This window comes from Tenrec ecaudatus, chromosome 6 (assembly GCF_050624435.1).
Source record: "Tenrec ecaudatus isolate mTenEca1 chromosome 6, mTenEca1.hap1, whole genome shotgun sequence".
Lineage (NCBI taxonomy): Eukaryota > Metazoa > Chordata > Mammalia > Afrosoricida > Tenrecidae > Tenrec > Tenrec ecaudatus.
In genome coordinates, this window is record NC_134535.1 from 110,612,819 (window position 1) to 110,635,705 (window position 22,887).

The following is a 22,887-nucleotide window of genomic DNA, read 5'->3' on the forward strand; positions in this document are numbered from 1 at the left end:
CTAGTCTATCTTAGTCTAAAAGAGCTCTGGTGGCGTAGTACACATTAGGCTGGGATCTTCAAGGTCTAACGTTCGAAACCGCTCTGAGAAAGACCAGGTTTTCTACTACCATAATCAGTTATCGTCTGGGGAGCTCACAGGGTCAAGCCTTTCCTGTCCTAAGAGTCATCATGAGTCCACATCAACTCCACGGGAATGAGTTTGTTTTTTCAGGGTTTTTTGGTTTTTTTTGGTCTTAGTTTGGAAACTCCACTGAAACCTATTAATGTCTCACAGCAGTACACAAGCCTCCAGTAACAGACAACTGGGAGCTCCAAATGAGATAGGTTAACCAAGATACCTGGGTTTCCACATAGAAAAGGAGAACTCTACCACTGATCGAGCACTGAATTCCCCAAATAAGATTGGACATGTATTGTTAATAGTTTCAGCTCCATGATAAATGGATACATAAAGCTCACCACCATTGAGTCAATTTTACTCCTAGCCTCATTAAAGGGGTGTGTGTTTTCTGAGACTGCAAATCTTTTTGTAATAGAAAGCCTCAGAGTTCCTTATATATCATGCTGTCTCTTTTGAATGTGTTTGAAAATGTCCACAATTGAGATTTAACTAATAACTAAGTAAATAACTAGAGAGAGATCATAGATCCATAGATACATGATAGATAAATAAATGAAAGCTGTTAGTGGAGGAAACTCAGATTTATATCTGTGACCCAAGTCTGAATAAATTCTGTAATAGAACTTAAATTCTCAGCAGCCTGTTTGCAGAAGGGAATGATGGCAAGGACAGCACAAAATCCATTTGCAGATTCCCTTGAGTGGAGAGTGAGGAGCCTTGGAGGTGTAGTGGTTAGTCATCGGGCTGTAATCCGCATGGCGGGCAGTTCGAAACCACCGGCAACACTTTAGGAGAAAGACTGGGCTTTCTACTCCCATAACCAGTTGCAGCTTGGAAAACCAGGAGATGGCTAGGAGTCAGCATTGACTCAATGGCAGTGCAGTTTTGGGTTTTGGTTTTGAGTGGAGAGTAGATCAAGGCTCCACTGAATTCTGTCTAATCATGAAGCAAGGGTGTAGATAAAGTTGCCCTCAAGTTGAGTGCTATGGAAAGAGGATTACTTCCATCACTCTCAATCTAGCTCTGGGAGGGGCAGTATTCCTTTGGGACTTGTTTGTGTGTGTCCTTGGTGGAGAGTACTTCGGGTCCTCATGAGTTATACCCTATCAGTTGTGTCCTGACCGCTTTGGTCAAAAGGCTCTGGACAAGTTTTATAAACTCTTTTGTCTAATATGCTGCATGTGTCCCTATCATGGTCTTGTTCCTAGTTCTGTGGCCCCACTTGTAACTGTCATGTATTGATCTGCCATCAATCATGGATTTGCAATTATTTCCTTTGTGGCATGCTTTATTAACTAGTATCCTAACTAGTGTCGCAGGTCTGTCTAAATAAGATAGGCTGGATGAACAATCTGGAGGAGAAAGCAATGGGACCTACAGTTCTGAGGAGACATGGGATAGGGGGCGGTGGGGGGGGGGGGGAGGAAGTGGTGTTAACAAACCCAGGGACAATGGAACAAAAAGTGATTCAAATTGGTGGTGAGGTGGATGTGGGAGGCCTGGTAGGGCATGATCAAGGGTAATGTAACCAAGAGGAATTGCTGAAGCCCAGGTGGGGGACTGAGCATGATAGTGGGACAGGAGGAAAGTCAAGGGAAATAGAGGAAAGAGCTTGGAGGCAAAGGGCATTTATAGAGGTCTAAATAAAGACATGTACATATGCAAATATATTTATATATGAGGATGGGGAAATAGATCTAAGTGTCTATATTTATTGGTTTAGTATTAAGGTAGCAGAAGGACATTGGCCCTCCACTCAAGTACTCCCTCAATGCAAAAATACTTTCTTCTGGTAAATTGGCATTCTATGATGCTCACCTTCCCGACACAACCACTGAAGACAAAGTGGGTGAATGAGCAAATATGGCGAAGAAAGCTGATGGTGCCCAGCTATCAAAAGATATAGTGTCTGGGGTCTTAGAGGCTTGAAGGTAAACAAGAGGCTATCTAGCTCAGTAGTAACAAAACCCGCATGGAATTTACAATATTTTAAAGTGTGAGAAGAAATCTCAGCTTCCTGCTGGTTGAAAATGAGGTAGGGTGCAACATCCGGAGTTTCAGCATCTGTGAGATGTTGCCATGTCTTTCATACAAAATGAAATGCATAAAGATAAATATCCCAGGCAATAGTGAGCTGAAATGGACTTGTCTTGACCATGTGAGTTTACTATGTCATGAATGAAAAATTTAAGAGGAATGACTGCATTCATCATCAAAGAGAACATTTCAAGATCGATCCTGAATCACAATACTGTCTGTGAGAGGATTATATTTATATACCTACAAGGAAGACCAGGTAATGTAACTATTATTCAAAAATTCACATCACCTATGAAAGCTGGTGATGAAGCTATTGAAAAATTCTACAAACTTCTTCAATCTGAAGGTGAATTGGGCATTAAAATATGAAATTTAGAAACAAAGAGGAAGGATTGTTTGGAAAATATAACCTTAGAACAGAAACAAAGCTGGAGATTACAAGATAAATTTTTGTAAGACCAATGACTTTGTTGCAAATACCCTTTTTCAACGACATTTATGGCAATTATAAATGTAGGCCTCACCAAATAAAATATGTAGGAGTCAATTTGGTTATATCTATGAAAACAACAGTGAAGAAGAAGAACCTGAATTTCAGCAGCCAACGAACGGCCAGAGCTAACTGTGGAACAGACCATCAATTGATCATATGGAATTTCAAGACTTGTCTTAAGTTGAGGCTAAAGAAAATTAAAACAAGTCAGGGAACCAAAGCATCCCCTTGAGTGTATCCGACCTGGATTTAAAGATGCTATCAAGAAGGAAGTGATGGAATGGACATTGACATGTTCTAACAAACTAAAGCAGTGACACAAGCACTCACTAGTCGTGTCGAGAAATTTGGATGACAATTGAGTATGAGATTAATAGTTGTGTCCATCCCAAAGAGAGGGGACACAACAGCATTTATAAAATACTGAGTCTTATTGTAATATTACATCCACATAAAAATTTTCAGGAATTAATTTAAAATACAGTTCCAGCTGTATGGTGCCAGGGAGCTGCCAGAAATTCAAGTCCAGCTAGAAGAGCACATGGAACAAGGGATATCATTGCTGATGTCAGATGGATCTTTGTTCAAAGCAGAAAATAGGAGAGATAGTTACTGTATTAACGATGCAAAGGCATTTGAGTGATTGCGGTTAACAATTAATAACATCACAAAGGGCAGTAATTCCAGAAGCCTTAATTGTGCTCATATGGAACTTACCCGTAGACTACGAGACAATCATTTCAACAAGACAAGTTTGTGTCTGCTTTGTATCCTCCACATACCTATGGAATGTGCTTAGTGAGTAAACAATCAGAGAAGCTGGACTCTATGAAGAAGAACGTGGCCTTGGGATCGGAGGGCAACTACTAACATCTTTTAATACGATGATGCTTATTGAAAATGAGAACTGGAGGCACTTGCTGATGAAGATTATAGACTACAAGGTTAATATGGATTATAACTCAATGTAACAAAACCAAAAATCCTCACAACTAGATTAATAGACAAAATCATGAAAATGAAGGAAATACTTAAGTCAAAGATCTAATTTTTCTTCTTCGTGTAATGCTCCCATGCTCACAGAAATAGAACTCGTAGCTTCCTTTTTGATGGTGCATATGGTGCCAATCCTCCTAAATTCGTCCTCAGCGGCATAGTAAACCCAGTCCATGGGCGTAGGATATTGACTTTATCACTGATGGCGTAGGATGTTGACTTTATGTATTCCACTTCATTTTTGACGACTTCCAAATTTCCTAGACTCATAATTCATACATACCTTCCAAGTTCTGATTACTAATAGATGTTTTCGGGTTTCTTCTCATTTTGATCATGTAGTTTCGGCAAATGAAGGTTTTAAAAGCTTTGCTCCAGCTACATCCTAATGGTTGACTGCTTTGGGAAGGCAGCTCTTTGGCATGTTTTAAATGCCTTTCTGACGTAAGGAGCTAATTTCTAGCATGATAGCTAACAATGTTCTACCTCTAGTCATGAGGTTTTCAGTGACTAATTCCTCAGAAGTGGATAGCCTATTTTCTGTGTAGTCTATCCTTAGCCTGGAAGCTCTGCTCAAACCTATGGACTTTTGGTGATCCTGCTGGTCTGTGAAATACCACTGGCATAGTTTCCAGCCTCACACCAACACAGACGCTACCACAGTATAATAAACTGAAAGACAAGTGGTGTGTGTGAAAGCTAGACAATGCATGAGAACAGTGGAGATAGACTGATGCATCTGAATTGTGTTGGCAAACATTCAAATCCTAGAGACTGCCAGAAGAACAATACCTGGATACTACTTACCATGGCGGATGGCAAGATACTTTGGCTATGTTCTCAGGAGCATCACTCCCTGAAAAGGGCACAATGCTTGGTCACGGCTCATGGAAAGACTAGAGGACCCTCCACAAGCTAGACTGATACAGTGCCTGCAATAAAGAGCTCAACCATCACCATTTTGAAGATGGTGCAAGCCTGGTAATGCCTCATTCTCTTGTACACAGGTTCCCTAGGAGACAGAATCTATTCCATACACCAAACAACAGGAATCCTGGCACTTCTGTGGGCTAAGCATTGTGCTACTCAGCACAAAGCTGTTCCTTGGGACAAAGAGGAAGCTGTCTGCTCCTATAAACCTCTACAGCCTCTGAAACCTTAAGGAACTATTCTACTCTATCCTATATGGGTGCCTATGAGTAGTAATCTACTCACAGGTGTGAGGTTAGTTCAACCACACTGAATGCCTCTGAGTAGATTACAACGAACACCAACCCTACAGAACAGGGTAGAAGCACCCTCCTGGGTCTGACATGAGAGTCAAAAGCCTCAACTTTTTCCTGAGGAATTAGCTGGAGGTTCTGAACGACTGACCTTCCAGTTAGCTGCCAATGCATGAACACACCACAAGGATCCTTGGGATTTGTAACACCGTCTCACAGGACAAAGTTAGTTAATGAACCACATCACTGTTTTTGGACACAGAGGAAAAATGACTTCAAAACTCGAGCGCTAAGGTTTTATAAATAACTACATCAAACATGATACCATGGAATTATATTTATTTTTACATTATCTTCACATTATAGCATCCACATTGATCAAAGGTGACTCACAAATCTAATTATTTTGGATATATATTTACTGTAATATTAGTATCTATTTATAAAACCAAGAGGCACTTCCAGTAATTCTGGCAAAAAAGAGATTATCATTATGATGGCTAAGCTAAAAAATAAGAAAAATAAATACAATTCGTCTATTTTTTTTCTGTACAGATTCTACTTTTTATAAAACATTTATCAGCCATTAACCAAGCCTCTAAACAAATAATACTTGTGATGGGATGATATTAAGTATTGCCACATAAATTAAGTGCAAGATAAAGGTCAAAGGACAAGATTTATTTCATTTGTAAAATGGTCACCTAAATTTAAATTCCAATTCACTCGTTAGTGTTTCTAAAACTTTGTTAAAATTTTCAAGGTTATCAATTAATAAATGTATTCAAGTTTTTTGACAGTGGTGAGAATTATGTTGTTAAAAATAATCACATACAAATAACATCTAAACTGTCATTTTGGTTGGCAGTTACTTGGAAATATTGCTTTTGGTGATGACTAAATTATGTTATTCTAACACTCTCTGATTCACAAATATCTTATAAAGTCACTAAGTTAATTAAAAGTTGCCAATGACATTTCGTGATCAGAATAGCTGCTGCACTGGGAAGACAGTGTAACACCCAAAACCAAGTGAAACCCTTCTAAACCCCAAACACTCTGAATTCAATTTTTTTTAGTGGCATGTCTCAATATTATATAGACAACCAGGGAGAATCTTATATTTGTCATGTTGCATTGAGACCTGTAAAATATTTTAAAAGCACCAATTTGTATTTTATAATTTGCATGATAAAATCTTGAGAGAGATAAAGTGGGGGTGGAGTCTTCAGTGATATTTATTTCCAGTGCTTGTCAACTAATGCATTGTCCTTGTTGAACAAAATGATACATGTTCTTCCGTGAGACTATATTAAGAAATAAATGGATACCCATTAAAAAAAACAAAGCTCAACAAACATTTAAAGCTAACTTACTATGGTAAAAATCCCATGCAAATATTTTACAAACAGGATAAAAAACTTCTGATTTTGTAAACTAACAAATATATACTAAAAGTCAAGCCACTAAAGACCCACTAACAGGAATGCATATATCTATATATAGTATAAATGTTAGGGCAATTATTTGAAGATAGCAAATTTATAGTATTATAATATACTCAATATAAAAATTGGAATATCTGATAGAATATGATTTTAACTGGAAAAAATAATCCATTATGAATTTTTAAAGAAATGTGGGGGGATATTCTATCATTCAACAAGCTATATACACAAAGAAACATTTTAAAACATTTTCTTTTAGTTTCACATTGACCACATTGAGTTATTCTCCTACTCTGGAGGGTGCACCATGGCAAGAATGAAAAATCAGTGTTCCCTTCAAAAGGCATTCAAGCAGCAGGTGCCGAGCTCCACGGGCTAATTCACATTCAGAAACACATAGACATGCTCATTTAGTAAAGAAAGACTGGGTGGAAACATCTGTCTGTTAAGCCTTTTTACTCCAGAGCCACTTTATTCACTAGTTGGTTTATTATCAAGGTGGAGGGGTGTCCTGGGGTGGCCGCTCCCATTCTTTGTGGAGTTCACTTCCAATCCACAGTTCTGCTTCTTGTGCTTCCTAGTGGCAAAGGTTTCAAGTGAAACTAGGCGCAATGAATGGGAATTTGAGGCAACAGGCTTGCTTTCAGGATGAGGGCAGGGCCATCTTTCTATGTTCACTTTACTAATTTTGGACAAGAGCCGTAACACAAAGAGCAGCCATGCGTTTCTCCTTATGAGTTAAGACTGTTGTTGTTGTTTTGGTTTCTTTTTGGAAAAGAAAGGAGGAAACAATTCTCTGCTGTGATTTCTGTTTCTTTCATGATCGGCCCTTTCATGTACTAACAATTTACAGCACTAGAGCTTTACAAATTCATTTATATTACATTTTCTTTGTGGATCAAATGCTAAGCCACCATTTGATCATGCTTGGGAGATGGGTGTAGTGGATGGTATTTATTAAATGGTCAGAGCTTCATGTTTAGAAGTCAGGATGAATGAGTTTTGAAAAATTTTTTAGTAGTAAGATATTTGTTTTAATTATGTTGGAATTTAGTTAAAAAATTACTAACCTGTCACTTACTTTACAACAACATAAATCAGGATACATTCCTGGATGGCACATTCTTTGGGGAGGTAGAGGGAGGGGGTGCTAATTCAGAAGGATTTGGGTTATATACTTTTTCATTTTCAGCCAAAGTAAAATTGTGACTAAGCTGATTTTTATCTATCTCATTTATTTATTGGGCCTCTCATAAGACATCTTCCTCAAGGCATGATTTGACATTTAATATCAGAAATATCAAATAATCTTCTTCCAAGATTTCTATAGCTTAACACTAGTTCAGATTACAGCAAACTATTTAATATCTCAGTACCATGAAACGATATTTTATGGATTTTATTTTAATTACACACTGTAAAAAAGCTTTAATTCAAGAACATAAATAAAATTTAAATGTTCTCAATACTGCTTACATGTGATTGAGCATTATTCTCTTTGAAAAAAAATTATTTTCATAATTAAAAAAACATTGCTTGATGTGAAGTAATTAAGGAATCCCTCTAGTCCTATGGATATTCCATAAATCTTATCAATAAGGAGAAGGGTTGGTCTTTTGTTGTCCACGAGTTCCTAGAGAATCAGGAACCTATGGATATCAATGCCTGCCAAAATAATCAGATTTAAAAGCATACTTTAGCATCTGAAGCATGTATCAAAAGTCAACTTTGTTTTGTGTGTATACATTATTTCATACTTTGTGGTCTCAATTGCCCTAAGATAATTTACACAGCATCTGAATTTTTTAATTAGTTGATCTACAAAGGAATTAATCTGAATTTTCAGTTTCATACCTTCAAATATATTTAGTGACAAAGTGTCCAATTGCCTTTCGTTACTATTATTAAGCCAATGTTAGAACGACTTGTTAGCACGAATGTAACAATACATCCAGAAGAAGTAAAAGCACCATTATCTTAACGTTTGCTGTCTGTCTGGCAACAGCACGGATTCCCACTCATCAATGGTGTTCACTATAAACTGGAAAAAGTCCTGGCTTTTAGCAGACCCTGCCACGCCCTTGGTTATCATAGATTCTCGGGAAAACTCAAGTTTAAGTTATGGTTGCCTTTCACTTAACTCAGTGATTTTCCTTTAATTAATTCACACCTCCCATGGACTTTCCAGTTAGAACTTGAGTACTTTTTAGAGGAACAAACATATGAATCTAGGATATAAAAATTGGCAAACTTCTTTCTGATTCAGAATTCTAAGAATACTTTACTTTTGGATCGTACTTCACTGAACAAGACTAAATAGTTTCCAAGTGTCAAGTTCAAATTTGGCTGACCTGAGTAGAAAACTGCAAGGACAATAGTCAACCATTCATAGCATTATGTCCTGATGAAGCCATGAGAGAAGGGAAGGAACCAGAACAATGGCCATGCACTGTTTCACTGTCTGTGAGGTGGGAGACCGAATGCAGGAATGGCAGTTGGATTTTGTGATCTACAGATATGTAGATCTTACATATCAGAAGTTGAGCTATCTGATATAATTTACTGCATTTTTTCCCATGCACCCTAATAGATCATCCCTAGAAAATAGACTCTTGCCTTAGTCTAGAACATTGAAGTTCACAGAACTCTCCTTACGGAAGCCTTCTGTCAATTTATATGCCATGACATATAAATCAGGAAAGACATCAAGGGGAGTGAAGGGACCAACAAGCACCCTTGTGGTTTTCCTGGTTACTTTCCTCATATTTTAAATCAGGATAGTGAAGATACCTAGCCCGGCATGACAGGAAAAACTTCAAAAGGAAAAATACTGGTGACTTCGAAATGCTTCGTCCCTGTGTTAGTCAGCCATCATCACACACACGAGTCACTATTGTCAAGCAGGCATTTCAAGCTTTAGGCTTTATTTATAATGATTATTTGCATATCTTTATTATTTAGAAAATAATTTATATTTCTCCAACATTTAAACAAAGACTAGGCCTGAGTCTTATGCCTTTTGCACACCTTTTACCTTCAGTGAACATTCTCTGAAAAACGGGGGGACAGAGACACAGGGAAATGGAGAACCAGCAGTTCCCACACAGTGATCCGAGTAGTAGCCCTCTGGGCGGTGTACTAGTTTTCTCTCCGTTCTCACTGTGGCTGCCACGACCAGAACCTGTCCACTCGGAACAGACAGAATGGACAATGTTTTCAGCAAATTGGGTACTCTCTGAAATGAATAGGAGGAAATCCCTCCCCCTGTCAGCTGAAGATCAACGTAGATACAAAAGAAGTGTCAATGAAGAGGGGTGGAAAGGATTTCCTGGTAAAAACAAAGGGGGAAAAGGGCATTCTCACCAATGAAACAATATGCTAAAGGTTGGTTTTGATGGAGAAGTGGAAAGGGATTCTTAGCAAGCTGAAAATGATGTCCGTGGCATTCTAAATATGCTTGGTCTTTCACTTAATAAAAAATAACTAATGGCATCCAGGCAAACAGTTCCATCCGGTCTTTCCTTTGATTTTATAGATCCCCTACAAATGCCTCTTCCCTAAGTGAATTAGAAATCTCTTCTTTCAAAAGACCTGAGTTAAGTTCATGATGTTTACAAATCAGCTCGTATTAAACAGAGTAAATGGCACGACTACACTGGCTGTACAGGAAGTAAGCTCTGCCTGGCAGTACTGCCACCTAGGAGGAGAAGAACGTGTCAGTAGCAGAACAGATCTTTGTATGTCACTCGGCCCTCTGTGTGTGCAGGGAGGTGACCAACTGGATGAAGACCCACCCTTTCCCCAGTAGTCCCCTCATTTAAACAACAAAGAATAGCCCCTGGCTGTAATTATCAATCGGCCTGGACAGGTAAAACCAATTCTGAAACGAACAGGTTGTAATTACAGTGGCGACTATCAGTCCTAGCCTTCCATGGACCTTAGAGTGAAACAAACATCGGGCAGGGTGCGTAGGTGTGCACACCATCATCTGGGTGGCCTCTTACTGGGGGGCCACAGAGCTTTGAGAAAAGCTGCCACAAAGTGATTAGGTATCGACAAACGTTCAGTTCATGTTTGTATCTTCCATCTTCCTACTCACACCACCACTCGATCTTTCCCAATTTATATTTCTTTCAGAAGCATAGGTGATTTGGGAGAGGGAAATTAATTGTTCTGTAATCAGGGGCCATGTAAGTTCAAATGATGGGTTATTTATTTTTCTTACTCGCAAAGGAAGAGCGACAGGCAAATTATTTGGAGACATGCATTTGACCCATGATCACTGGGATCTGCACATGAGCAGGGCTTGGGGAGATTGGGTAGGGAGCTGGTTACACCGTGGACTATACCAAGAAAGTGGCAAGGAACAAAACAAATCTCAAATAACAAAAACTTGGCGTTAGTCAGAAAAAGGCTGAAATAGACTCTGATCATTTAAGTAGGTGTTTGAGTCTACTTTACCTTTTTCTGAGTTGCCCTAATAGTTGAGAAATTGCCTTAACGCAATGTTTTCTTTGTATGTGCTATTATTGTGTTTGAAAAAAATATCATGGATTCCTGTTGAATCATTGCTTCAGAAGAATACAATATCCATTTATGAGAAACAAAGGTATTTTTAATGTAAACACTCTTCTGATCATGTCCGAGGAAATCAAGTGGTGAAATCACTAGCAGTCTCAGAAGGGATGGAAGAAGCCCAGGGCCTTACATAGGTCTGGAGGGGGAGTTACAATGAAAGAGTGTTGGGAAGAGACGGGTCCTGGTTAGAGGCAGTCTGTATCTTCCAGATCAGAAAGTCATTGGGGACACAAGGACACCATGTTCTTTCAGTTAGTGAAAGTTAACCAAGGAAAATTCATTGTCAGCTTCCTCACTAAATGAACATCCAGCAATTCTATGGGATTATCATTGAAATTAGCATAGGTGGATGAGTGGCTGCCCATCACCACCTACAAATGAATCATCATTGTGTTACTGGGCTTGGAGGTGGCTACAATGTATAAAAATGGTGATTAAAATATAACTTTATAAAAATGTTTCCCTTTTTTAAGAGTTTACTATCTACAAAGATGACAACAAAATCTTTATATTTACATCAAGATAGCTATGCATGACAAATATAATAATATGAAATAAAATATTGAAAGTGAGTAGCAACTTTTTAAATAGAGGTTTGGCTCACAGCATAAACAAGTGTAGACAAACAAACCCAAAACACAAACAAGCAAAACAAAACAAAAGCGACTTTCAATGATAGGCCCAACCCCCAAACATCTTCCTGCCAAAAGACAGAGGACAGCAGGCCGGATGCAGGCACTGACCTGTTGCCCCATGTGGAATACCAGGCAGAGGCTTTCAGTGGGAGCTTTACCTCCCAAAGTGAGTCTTCAACCGCTGTCGAGAATCAGCCTTGTACTAAACGGTCACGACCAACATCCTCGGTGGAAATCCATCCACCTAGCTGAAAACCCCACGCTGGATTTCTCTTTGCCTTTCCTTCTCATTTTCTCTGTCATGTTTCCCAGCAAATTTTAAGAAGTCATAAAAGATCACTGTATAACTCCCCTGGCCCTTCTCCAGCAACCATTTAGAATTCTAACTCGAAGGACCTGCTTTGAGCTCCTTAGAAGTGTTTATGTGTAGAGAACGCCATTCCCTTAAAATGGTGATTTGATCTTAGGTGATTGACACTCGGACTCAAAGACACACTGCTCCTCCTATACATTCATTAGGCTTACAGACTGAACAATGCCTTCCTCCCATGTTGGAGGCTGGTCAGGGCACCCCCAAATGGTGCATAGCAGTAGTTTCCAATCAGGTCCCCTCAACCAGTCCATGGACACGCTCTAGCTGCAAAGGAACCTTCTGTGGCAGCTCACTGGAAGAGGGCATTGGGAATGGCTGCCTCTTCAAGACACTCCAGAGTGAACTCCCTTCTGTCAGTTCACATGTACTAAGTCCTTGGCTAGTTATTCTATAAATGACTAAAACTACAAAACTCTCTCTCTACATTCATACCAACACACATACACACAAGCACCCTTTCACTCCCTGGCTACACACACTTACACAGGCAGTATTAGTAGGATGTATCAGAATTCAAATAATGCTCTGGATCTTTTATCCCTCAGTATCAAGGGCAAAAGCTGCTTACTAGTTGGTAACCTACATTTGCTGTACTGTTTCCTGGTCAAGCCGCACCATTTCCTTTGTGATTTGTTTTCCTTTATGATTTATGACATCACAGTGACCGTTATATATCTTAATATGAATGTTATTAAATTATGGGCCAGTGATTCTGGCTTTCTCTATATGTGCATGTGTGCATGTATGTGTGTGCATATGATTTACATGTTTCAGCGTGTGCATTTACACACACACACACATATTTCCTCCTTAAAAAACAAACACACACAAAGTTTAGAAGCTGGTGTTGCAGTGTGAAAGCTTCTTTGAGTAAGTTTAAACAATGTACCTCACTGTAAAAAGATACACAAAAAATGCAGAGACTCTCAATATGCCATCGTCATTTGTCCATCTTCTCATATTTCTACAGTGTTGTGTCTAAGTGTTGTGCTGGCTTAAAAAGAGTCTGTGACAAGTCAGTCTGTCTGGAAACATGGCCTGTGCACCCATTGTCACTGGTTTGGCTGTGGAGCTGGGATCTCCTCTGCTTTCTGCTTCCCTTTCTCTTCTTCTTCTTCCCTGATAGCCTGGATTTGGTCGGAGGAGTGCTGCGGAGCTGGCTGGTCCAGAGCTTGTTTTTCCAGGCCTGCCAACCGCTGCTCTTCCTCGATGACCTTCTTCCACATCTTGTGGTTCTGCAGGAGGTGCTGAGTTATTTGGCAGTAGACTTTCCTCCTTTTGAAAGTTTTCTTTCCTGAGGAAACATCAAATCAGACACCTGAGCACATGAAAGTTATTCCCTTTCAAATGATCAATAGGAGTTAAATACCAAGTGGATACAAATATGTATCACCTAGTTTGCATAGTATAAGAATTTAGTCTTTGAACTGTACATAAGGAAAGGAGACTTCGGAGATGTGCAACAACTTATTATAAAGAAGTCTTTTTTATAAACACAAGTACTTAAAGGCCTGTACTCCACATTCACAATTTACAGGATCAATAAGGAACTCTAGAATATTTAGTATACCTATCATGCACCACAACAACTACAACCTCTGGAACCTACTTCCTACACCTCAACATTAACTGTTCTCCACCAGCATACCAACTAAATACATATCCCCCATAACCTACTGCACCCGCGTCCTCTGAGTCACTCCCTTCCCTGCTGGGGCCATGTACATGTACTATGCCTGTGCATGATCGGCCTGCCCAGTGCCACCCTCACTGCTCGTGACAGGCCTGGAACTGCTGCTTTTGACTGGTCAATGCCCAGGTCACCTGAGCAGCTCCCTCCACCCACCCCCCCAAATTGCACAGCCCATGAACATTGGCTTGTGATGCATGTGATCGGCTTGCCCAGCACTACCCCTGTGGGCTGGGACTTCCCTGTCCATGCTACCAGAGAGGGCCACCTGAGCTGCCCTCCAAATAGATAATCCTGGCTGTCTAGGGAAAGAGCAAAACCCAGTGGGATTGAGGCACAATATGATCCCACAGCACAGAGGGCTCCAGGAAATTCTTAAAATCTTTCTTATAAGTCTCCCAGAGAGAAAACACAGGGTTCCTGGACTCCAAGGAAAATTGTGCCAAAGTCCACCAAAATGACATGCAGACAACAGCACATAGCAGCAACCATTACAAGAAAGCAAGAGAAACCAAATGCAATGTCTGAGGAGGATCTTAACTTAGCAACTTACATAAAAACAAAACAAAACAGGCTTTGACCTGCCACGGAAAGAAATCTTCAGAATGCTGCTTAGAGTCATACAGGATATGAGGGAATCGATACAGAAAATAAGGATGAAATATATAGGGGATAGAGTCTACATACTGAAGTGAATTACAAGAGCTAAGTGGACGAGGCAACAGAATCAAATAAAATTGTAAGAGACCTCACCAACATGCCAGAAGTGGTGGGGAACCCATCAGTCACCTCAAAGATAGCCAAGCAGAATTCAACAAATGAGAAAGGCAATAAAACAAAATAATCAAAGAAGCTGAAGAAAACCTGAGAACAATGAACAATACTAAGAAGAGGAACAGTATTCAATTAATAGGGATAGCTGAACAAGTCAAAATAAAGAAATTAGCCAAAATAGCGAGGGAATTAATGGAAGGAAACTTCCACAATTTAATCAGACAATAATCCAGGAAGCAGAGAGAACACCAACTAGAATGAACTAGAAGAAAAATACACCAAGGCTTATAGTAGGCAAACTATGCAACTTTGAGTAATAGGAGAAAATCGTAAGAGTAGCTAGAGGAAAAAAAAAGGCTTCATCTATAAGGGTAATCACATAAGAATATGCTCAGACTTAGCAGAAACCAGGAAGAAGAGAGTGCTGTGGCAGCTTTTGAAAAATTGAAGGAGAATAATGGTAACTTAAGAATCCTCCATCCCGCTGAACTATACATCAAAATAGGACAGGTAAAGTTTACCCAGACATAAAAAAATTAGAGAATACACTAAAAAAACCCAAAACAACAACACCAAGAAACACAACCCACCAAGCACTACAAAAAATTCTTTCTGGCTCACTTGGGCTAGGGGATCAATATCCACAGAGCACATTGACTTGAGATCACCGAATACTATAACTCTATCTAGAAGTCAATGCAATGAAAGCATAGCCCAGGAATTCATTGGCCAAATGATGGAAAGAAGGCAAGAATGAATCCCCCCTCATATAAACAACACACAGCTGGAAAATATCCAACACAAAATGTATAAGATGTCAGCAAAGAACCCACAGGTGTAATAACTCTGAATTTAATGGTCTGAATTCACCCATTAAAAGACAAAGGCTAGGCAACTGGATTAAGAAGCAAAACCTATCAATCGTTTGTCTGCAAGAAACACATCTAAAGCTCACAGACAAAAACAGGCTGAGGATCAAAGACTAGCGAAAAGTATATCAAGTGCTAATGGAAAAATTTTAAAGCAGGAGTTGCAAATCTAATCTGAAAAAATCAATCTCAAGGTGTAGGACATAACAAGAGACAAGGATGGACCCTATCTAATGCTTAAGGGATTAGTAAATCAAGACCCAGTGAGCATAATAAACATATAAACGCCCAACAAGAGACCCATACAATTCATCAATCAAATCCTTCAAAAGATGATAAAAGGAATCACAGGATCAACAATCATAGTATGATACTTTAATATACTGCTCTCTTAGAAAGACAGATCAGTGGGAATGAAGCTCAACAAGGAGGCTAAAGAACTAAACTCCACAATTTGACAACTTGACCTGATAGACATATTCAGTGCTCTCCTGCAAAAAAATTCAAATTCTATCCAAGTGCACATGGCATGCATTCAAAAATAGACCTCATCCCAGGATACAAGTCAAGCTTGAGTAAATCCAAACATCTCGAGTTCACTCAGACTTCATTCTGTGACCAATTCTCCCTAAGGATGGAAATTAACAAAAAGAAAGATAAAATCAAGGGCAAATACTTGGAGGTCGAGTAACTTTCTTCTTTAACAGGAGTGGGCACTGGCTCAAATTAGAGATGGAATTAGGAAGTTTCTAGATACAAATGAGAATAAGAATACAACGTACCAAAACCTATGGGATACAGCAAAGGGAAGTTACCACAGAATGTTTGATAGAGATAAATGCATATATGAAGTAGGAAGAAGGCTTATGGTTCAGCAGTTGGAACAGAGTCAACAAAATAATCTTGTAGTAGCAAAAGACAGGAAATCATAAAAATCAGGGTGGAGATGAGTGGGTGGGAAAACAAGAAAATAATGCAAAAAATCAATGTGGTAAAAAGCTGGTTATTTGAAAGAATTAAAAGGATCGACAAACGGTTGGCAAATCTAACAACACAAAAGAAAGAGCCAATATCAATATACAGGAAGAGGGATGAAACAGGGGAAATTACAACTGACCCTGATGACATTAAAAGACTAATTACACAGTACTAAGTACTATGAAGGTCTGTACTCCAATGAGTACAACAACTTAGAAGACATGGACAAATACTTGGGAAAACAAATCCTCTCCAGATTGTCTCATATAGATGTCAAGAAACTGAAAGACCCATAGTAAAAGAAGGAATCAATAAAGTTATCAAGGGAATACTAACTAAAACAAGTCTTGGCTCCGATGGCTTCACAGGAGAATTCTACCAAGTATTCATGGAAAAGCTGACGCAAATTTTACACAAGGTCTTCCATAGTATAGAAAAGGATGGTGAACAGCCAAACACATTCTATGAAGCTAGTAGAACACTGATATCAAAACTGGGCAAGGATGAGATATACTTCATAAAAAAAAACCCTCTGTACAATGAAAACTACAGAATATTATTTCAAGAAACCCAAAGGGACCTTCACAAATGGAAGAACATCCCATGCTCGTGGATTAGAAGACTCAATGTTGTAGAGATGTCAGTTCTACCCAAGGCACTGTATAAATTCAATGCAATACTAATACACATACCAGCATCTTTTCTCAAAGAAATGGAAAGACTAATTATCAACTTCATATGGAAAAGGAAGGAGCCCAGAATTGGCAAAGAACTCCTCAAGAGGAGTAAAGTCTGAGGGCTTGCACTAACTGACTTTAAAAGTTACTATGTAGCCATAGATGTCAAAATAGCATGGTACGACTATAATAACAGAAACACAAACCAATGGATAGGAACAAAAAATCCAGAAATAAAGTCAGCAGCATACAGACAACTGATTTTCAATACGGGCGGCCCCCCAAATTATCAAATGAGAAGCAGATGCCTTTTTTAACAAATGGTTTTGGAAAACTTCGATATCTATCTGTAGAAAATGAAACCAGACCCTTACTTCATCCCCCACAGAAGAACAAATTCAAGGTAGATCACAAACCTCAAGGTAAAACCCCAAACTATCAGGATTATCAATGAGAACATTTGGACAAAGCTAAGAACTTTAGTGCATGGAATACATGGGCTATCAGGAATAAGGAATATACACACTCAGAGGAAGATAAAATAGACAAGTGAGACTTACTAAAGCTAAAACACTTGTGTACATTGAAAGAGTTCATCAAGAGAGTAATAAGAGAGCCCACAGACATGGAAAAAATATTTTAAAATGACATATCAGGCAAAGACTTTAATCACTAAAATCTACACAATCTTGAAAGCTCACAATAAATAAAAATTAATTTCCCACCGAGGAGCAGGGCTAAAGACTTAAACAGCAGATTCACAAGGGAGGAAACTCAAATGACCAGTAAACATATGGGAAAATATCTCCGATCAATAGCCATCTGGGAAATGCAAAGTAAACAACTATGAGATATCACCTAATACCCACAAAGATAGCCCAATTCAAAAAATCAGAAAGCAACAAATGTTGAAGGGGGTGTGGTGAGACAGGAACTCTAATTCACGGCTGGTGGGCCTGTAGATACACACAGCCACTGTAGAAAGTGATCTGGCGATACCTAAAACAGATGGAAATCAAGTAACCTTACAACCCAGCAATTCCACTACTAGGTATATACACAGAAGAAATGAGAAACAGACCATGATCAGCCATCTGTGCTCCAGGGTTCATCACTGCACAGTCCAAAATCGCAAAGAACTGGAAGCAGCCTAAATTTCAATCAATAGACAAATGGAATATAAAACTGGTATACACAGAAAAGGGAATACTACGCATCCCTAAAAATAGTGATGAAAAGATGAAGCATCTCATCTTATGCAAAGAGTCAAAGAATATTACGCTGAGTGAAGTGAGCCAAGCACAAAAGGACCAGTACAACATGAGTCCACTGAAGTAAGTTAAAACAGCAGAACAGGCATAGCAGGAAATGTACACATTGCACAGTTCCTGAGCTGAGGACCAGATACTCTGGTGTGAGCCAAACCAAACCTAATGGTACATATGTCATCAAACAAGCAAAACGAATCATAAAAATAAATAAAGATGTAGATAGCACCTATGCGGAAAGTCGTTTTCCACCTCCCACCCCCCATATGCCTTTAAGGCCAAAGAGGGGTGGGTGAAGAAAAATGATGGCACTGTGAGACAAGGGGACTAATCTACCCAACCAGAGAATGTTTATATTTCCACAGGAAAGGGAGACAGGAGAGTAGAACTCAATCCAGGGTGCCATTCCTTGAGGGCGATGTTCCTGCTCAGAGCAGCTCAATCCCAGATATGACAGCAGGGCTGGCCTCAGCACCAGACATGGCATCCCCTCCCTGGATGACAGCGCTATAGAGAATGATCCTGAAGCTACAGTTCGGGGAGAGCAGCTGGTCTGACCCACACACCTAGGGGCAAACCAAGAGCAGAGTGAAACAGACCAGTGTTGGGAGCAAAGCCTTGAAGTCCACGAGGAATCCTACTTGCAGACTTCTGACTCTGGGGGAAGCACTTGGCACCTCACCGAAACCGGTTGGCATGAGAGGCACACTGAAAGCTTAAACATGTAACAGGGTGGGAGGGCAGGGGGCACTAAACTGCTCCTTCCCTGACTGCAGGAAAAGCAATGGGGACTTGTAGACGCAGGCCTTTCCAACACTAAAGCTGAAGACTGGGTTTAAATGCTGTCAGGTAAGTGGGTCCCAAGATCTGGAACCCTATAGAAAAGGGGATTAAGTTGAGGGGTTATAACAGCGCCTGCTCACTATTTAACAGAGATAGTCATCTACTCTGGGTCAGGATACCAGTAGACTTGCAACTATTTATATAGTCTTTCTCTTTCTTTCTTTTTTTTTTCTTTCTTTCTTTCTTTCTTTTTTTTCTATCTATATAAGATAGGCAGGATAAGTAATACCATAGAGACAGCGACAGGCCAATGATTCAGGGAAAGGTGGTAGGGGGCTGTCATGGGAGGGGATAAGGCAGGGGGAGGTGAGTGGTGAACCAATAATGGCAGGGACAGGGAACAACCAGGGTTATAAAATTGACAGTGAGGAGGGTGTAATGTTTCTGGTTGTGTTTGACCAATTGAAAAGCGTCTGAGAGGATTTACTGAGAGGTGAATGAAGGGTAAACATGATAGTATGGCAGGAGGAAAGAAAACAGAAGAAAGTAAAAATTACTTATATAGGTATAAATATTGATGTATAAATATACAATTATATAAATATAGGTGTATTTTCTATACTATGATACTCACCTTCCTGACACAATCACTGAAGATAAAATGAATGTATAAGCAAATGTGGGAAAGAAAGCTGATGGTGCATGGCTATTAAAAGATAAAGCATCTGGGATCTTAATGGTTTGAAGTTAAACAAGTGGCCATCTAGCAGGGAATAAATAAAGCCCACATGAAAGAAGCACATCAGCTGGTGTGATCAGGTGTTGATGGAAAGAGGTATCAGAAGTTCAAAAACAATCAACCAAATCAATGTGAAGGAATGTGTATGTAGTGGAGACCTCTAATCCACCTGTCAGATAATTGGACAGTCCCTCTCAGAAGGGCCCCACATAATGGATGATAAATCCAGGGTGTGTTGGAGCACTGATGAAACACGTAACTATCCTCTGGTTCTTTAATATTTCCTCCCACTACTATTAAGGCTTATTTTTCAGCTCATTAATATTGTTAGACCTATGTACATTTGTTTGTGTTATTAAGAAAGTTTGATTCAGGAATGCCTTTAGAAGCAGTATTGGGAGTAAGGATTCCCTGAGGATACGGGAAGAGGAAGGGGAAGGGGAGGAAGAGGGAGCTGATAGCAATGATGACTGTATAAGACTACTTGAGGGGAGTGAGTAACAGAATTGTAGGTGAATGGATATAGTAGATGGGAGATGACATGGCTATAAAGATACATATACAATATAATAATAATACATAACATAACAATAAGGGTTCCTGAGGCAAAGAGTGGGGGAGGGGGGTAAAAGGGAGCTGACATCAAGAGTTCAAGAAGAAAGAAAATGTTTGAAATAGATTGTAGTAGCAATTATACAATTACGCTCGATCCATTTGAATCATGGAATGTAATGGCATCTGTAAGAGCTCCCGATAAAATGATTTAAAAAAATAGTTTTGAGTGTACAGAAACAAATGGAAAGCGGAAGATAATCTATCCAGGGATTCTATTTGGCATAAAAACCTGTGACCTTAAATGAATTCTGATTCATGGTGACCCTTGTTACAGAGTAGAACTTCTCCACGAGGTTTAACTTTAGGAAAGCAGATAATCAGGTCTTTCCTTTGGAACACTATTAAGGTGGGTTTCAATGGCCAACTTTTAGGCTAACAGATGAGCAAAAAATATTTGTGCCACCAAAGGATCTCGCTATTGTACATTACCAAATATTAAATCTTGTTCATAACTACCTTCACTGCCAACAAGGCAACTGACTCATAGTGACCTCTTTAGAGGGTGTCCGAGGCTGTACAGGAACAAACAGCCTCATCTTTCTCCTATGGAATGGTTGGTGATCGTGAACATCCAACCTTGCAATTAGCAGCCCAGTGTTTACCTTACAGTGCCATAGACTGACAGGTTCTCGAGATGAAAATAGGGTTGCCATGAGTTGAAATCAACTTCACAGCAACTGTTTTGTTTTGTTTTTCACATCCAATTCAAGGCTCTACTGGTATCTTGATATACTCTGACTGCATACAGACTTTCAAACCTTTACTTACAGTATTGTAAGTACATCTTGTTATAGCTTTGCTGACAGATGCAAGTCTCAGACTTCTACGGGATTGATTGCCTTAAAGATAACTTTGATGTCACTAGTCTGCTTCATGTGGACTTCACATTTCTTTGTTTTTGTTTCTTTTGCCTTTTAACTCTTATTTTTACCCACTTTCATAATCATCTCCTTTTACAGCTTACCTTCTAGCAATATTAACTGCTCTATTTTCTGTATTTAAAAAGAAAGTTTTAAAAGTATGTGAGAGGAAATTCCATTATCTTTGAATTCTACTTTCTACCTCATTTAACCAATGAATTCTTCTACTTTGAAGCTAGCTCTCTCCTTTTTTCTCCCCAATCCCTAAATATCCATGTCTGTTTTTAAGACCCAGCCAGATTTCACTGATTTCCTCTCCTAAGAAAAGTCTTTCCTAAAAGCTCATATTACTCCATAGACACCTCATAGAATATTTTTTCTGTGCTTGTTAGTTTCCTTTCTCAATATGTTCTCTTTTTCTCGTAAGTACACACCCTCCAGGGAAATTCTCAAGTCTTACTCCAATTGCATGGTTCTAGAAAAAGTTGTCAATCATGAAAGCATATTTGTTCATGAATCTTCCAATTATACACACTATGCCATACTGATTGCCCAAAGGCAACATGTACATGACAATGCTCAGCAAATATGTATTTAATATATAAACAAATCATATTTTCTGTGACCAAACACCATTTTCAATGCAGAAATGTTAAAGGCAATTTTTTTTACAGAATTACATCTCTAGATTCAGGAAGTATGGGAAACCGAATTTCAACAGAAGAAACATGAGGCTTAAAGGAAGACTATGAATTAATGTCACAATTCACTATTTAGGCTTCTGATTCCTTATATATTTATTAAGCACTTAAGAAGCCCCAAGTGTTAGACTAGGGCCTTGTAATTCGTGGCAGACAAGACAGACATAATGTTTGCCACTCTGTTGGGATGATAGAGAAGACAGGAGGTGAACAGGTAATTAACGCTATATCGAGTCTTACAAATTCCTTGAAAGTTGGACGACAGACAGGAATGGGGAGATATTGCATGATGATGGTTGTACGGACTAGGATAAGACTGATAATAAAGATCAGCAGAGATAACTGTGAGACCTCTGCATTAGAGATAGGGAATAAGGAAGAGAGAGGAATCAATGAGAGCACTATTGTCTGATTTGATTGGTTGAGTAGCGGTGGAAAGATGTAAAGAAATGGACCATTGGATAAGGAGCAGATTCGAATATTGTTATGCACAGCTACAAGTGTCTAGGAGATAATCGACGTAGAGGCAAGAGACAGCTAATCTCATACTTAGAAACCTGGCTTCTTTTCTAAGCAGTCAGAGTATAACTATCATTCCTCCAAATGACCATGTCATACATACGCCAAGCATTTATAATTTAGGCTAAAACCCCCACCTCACCATTAGACTTTAATGTCTCCAAAAGCCCTTTCCCACTGGCTTGTATATTCACGTAAGGTCCCAAGCTTTGATAAGTATTCAGTAAATACTTACTAAATAGTCACTTCTCTCTAGTATCTGTTTCATGTTACTACATAGAGAGTGAAGTATTGATAAATGTGCTAAGTAATAAAAATAAGGTTTTCAGCAATTTCTTCCTCCAAAGTGGGGGGCAATGTCCTTCACAGTGTGTTCTTAGCTTGGAAGCTCCACTGCTCACTTTGGGGGACCCTGCTGGCTAATGAAACACCAGTGACACAGCTTGCAGCATCACAGCAACACACAAACCACCACGGGATGACAAATGGACAGGTAAGTGGTGGT

The 22,887-nt window shown here is 39.2% G+C and overlaps 1 protein-coding gene across 1 annotated transcript in view; it reads right to left on the reverse strand.

Moving 5' to 3' along the window:
- Positions 1–5,231: 5,231 nt before the first annotated feature.
- The window catches only part of PDE3A (phosphodiesterase 3A), a 332,782-nt gene continuing 315,126 nt past the window's right edge, over positions 5,232–22,887 (reverse strand). Inside the window, exon 16 of the mRNA XM_075552015.1 lies at positions 5,232–13,203. Within this exon, the coding sequence (XP_075408130.1) occupies positions 12,962–13,203 (242 nt within the window). The 3' untranslated portion in view covers positions 5,232–12,961. The remainder of the gene's footprint in view (positions 13,204–22,887) is intronic.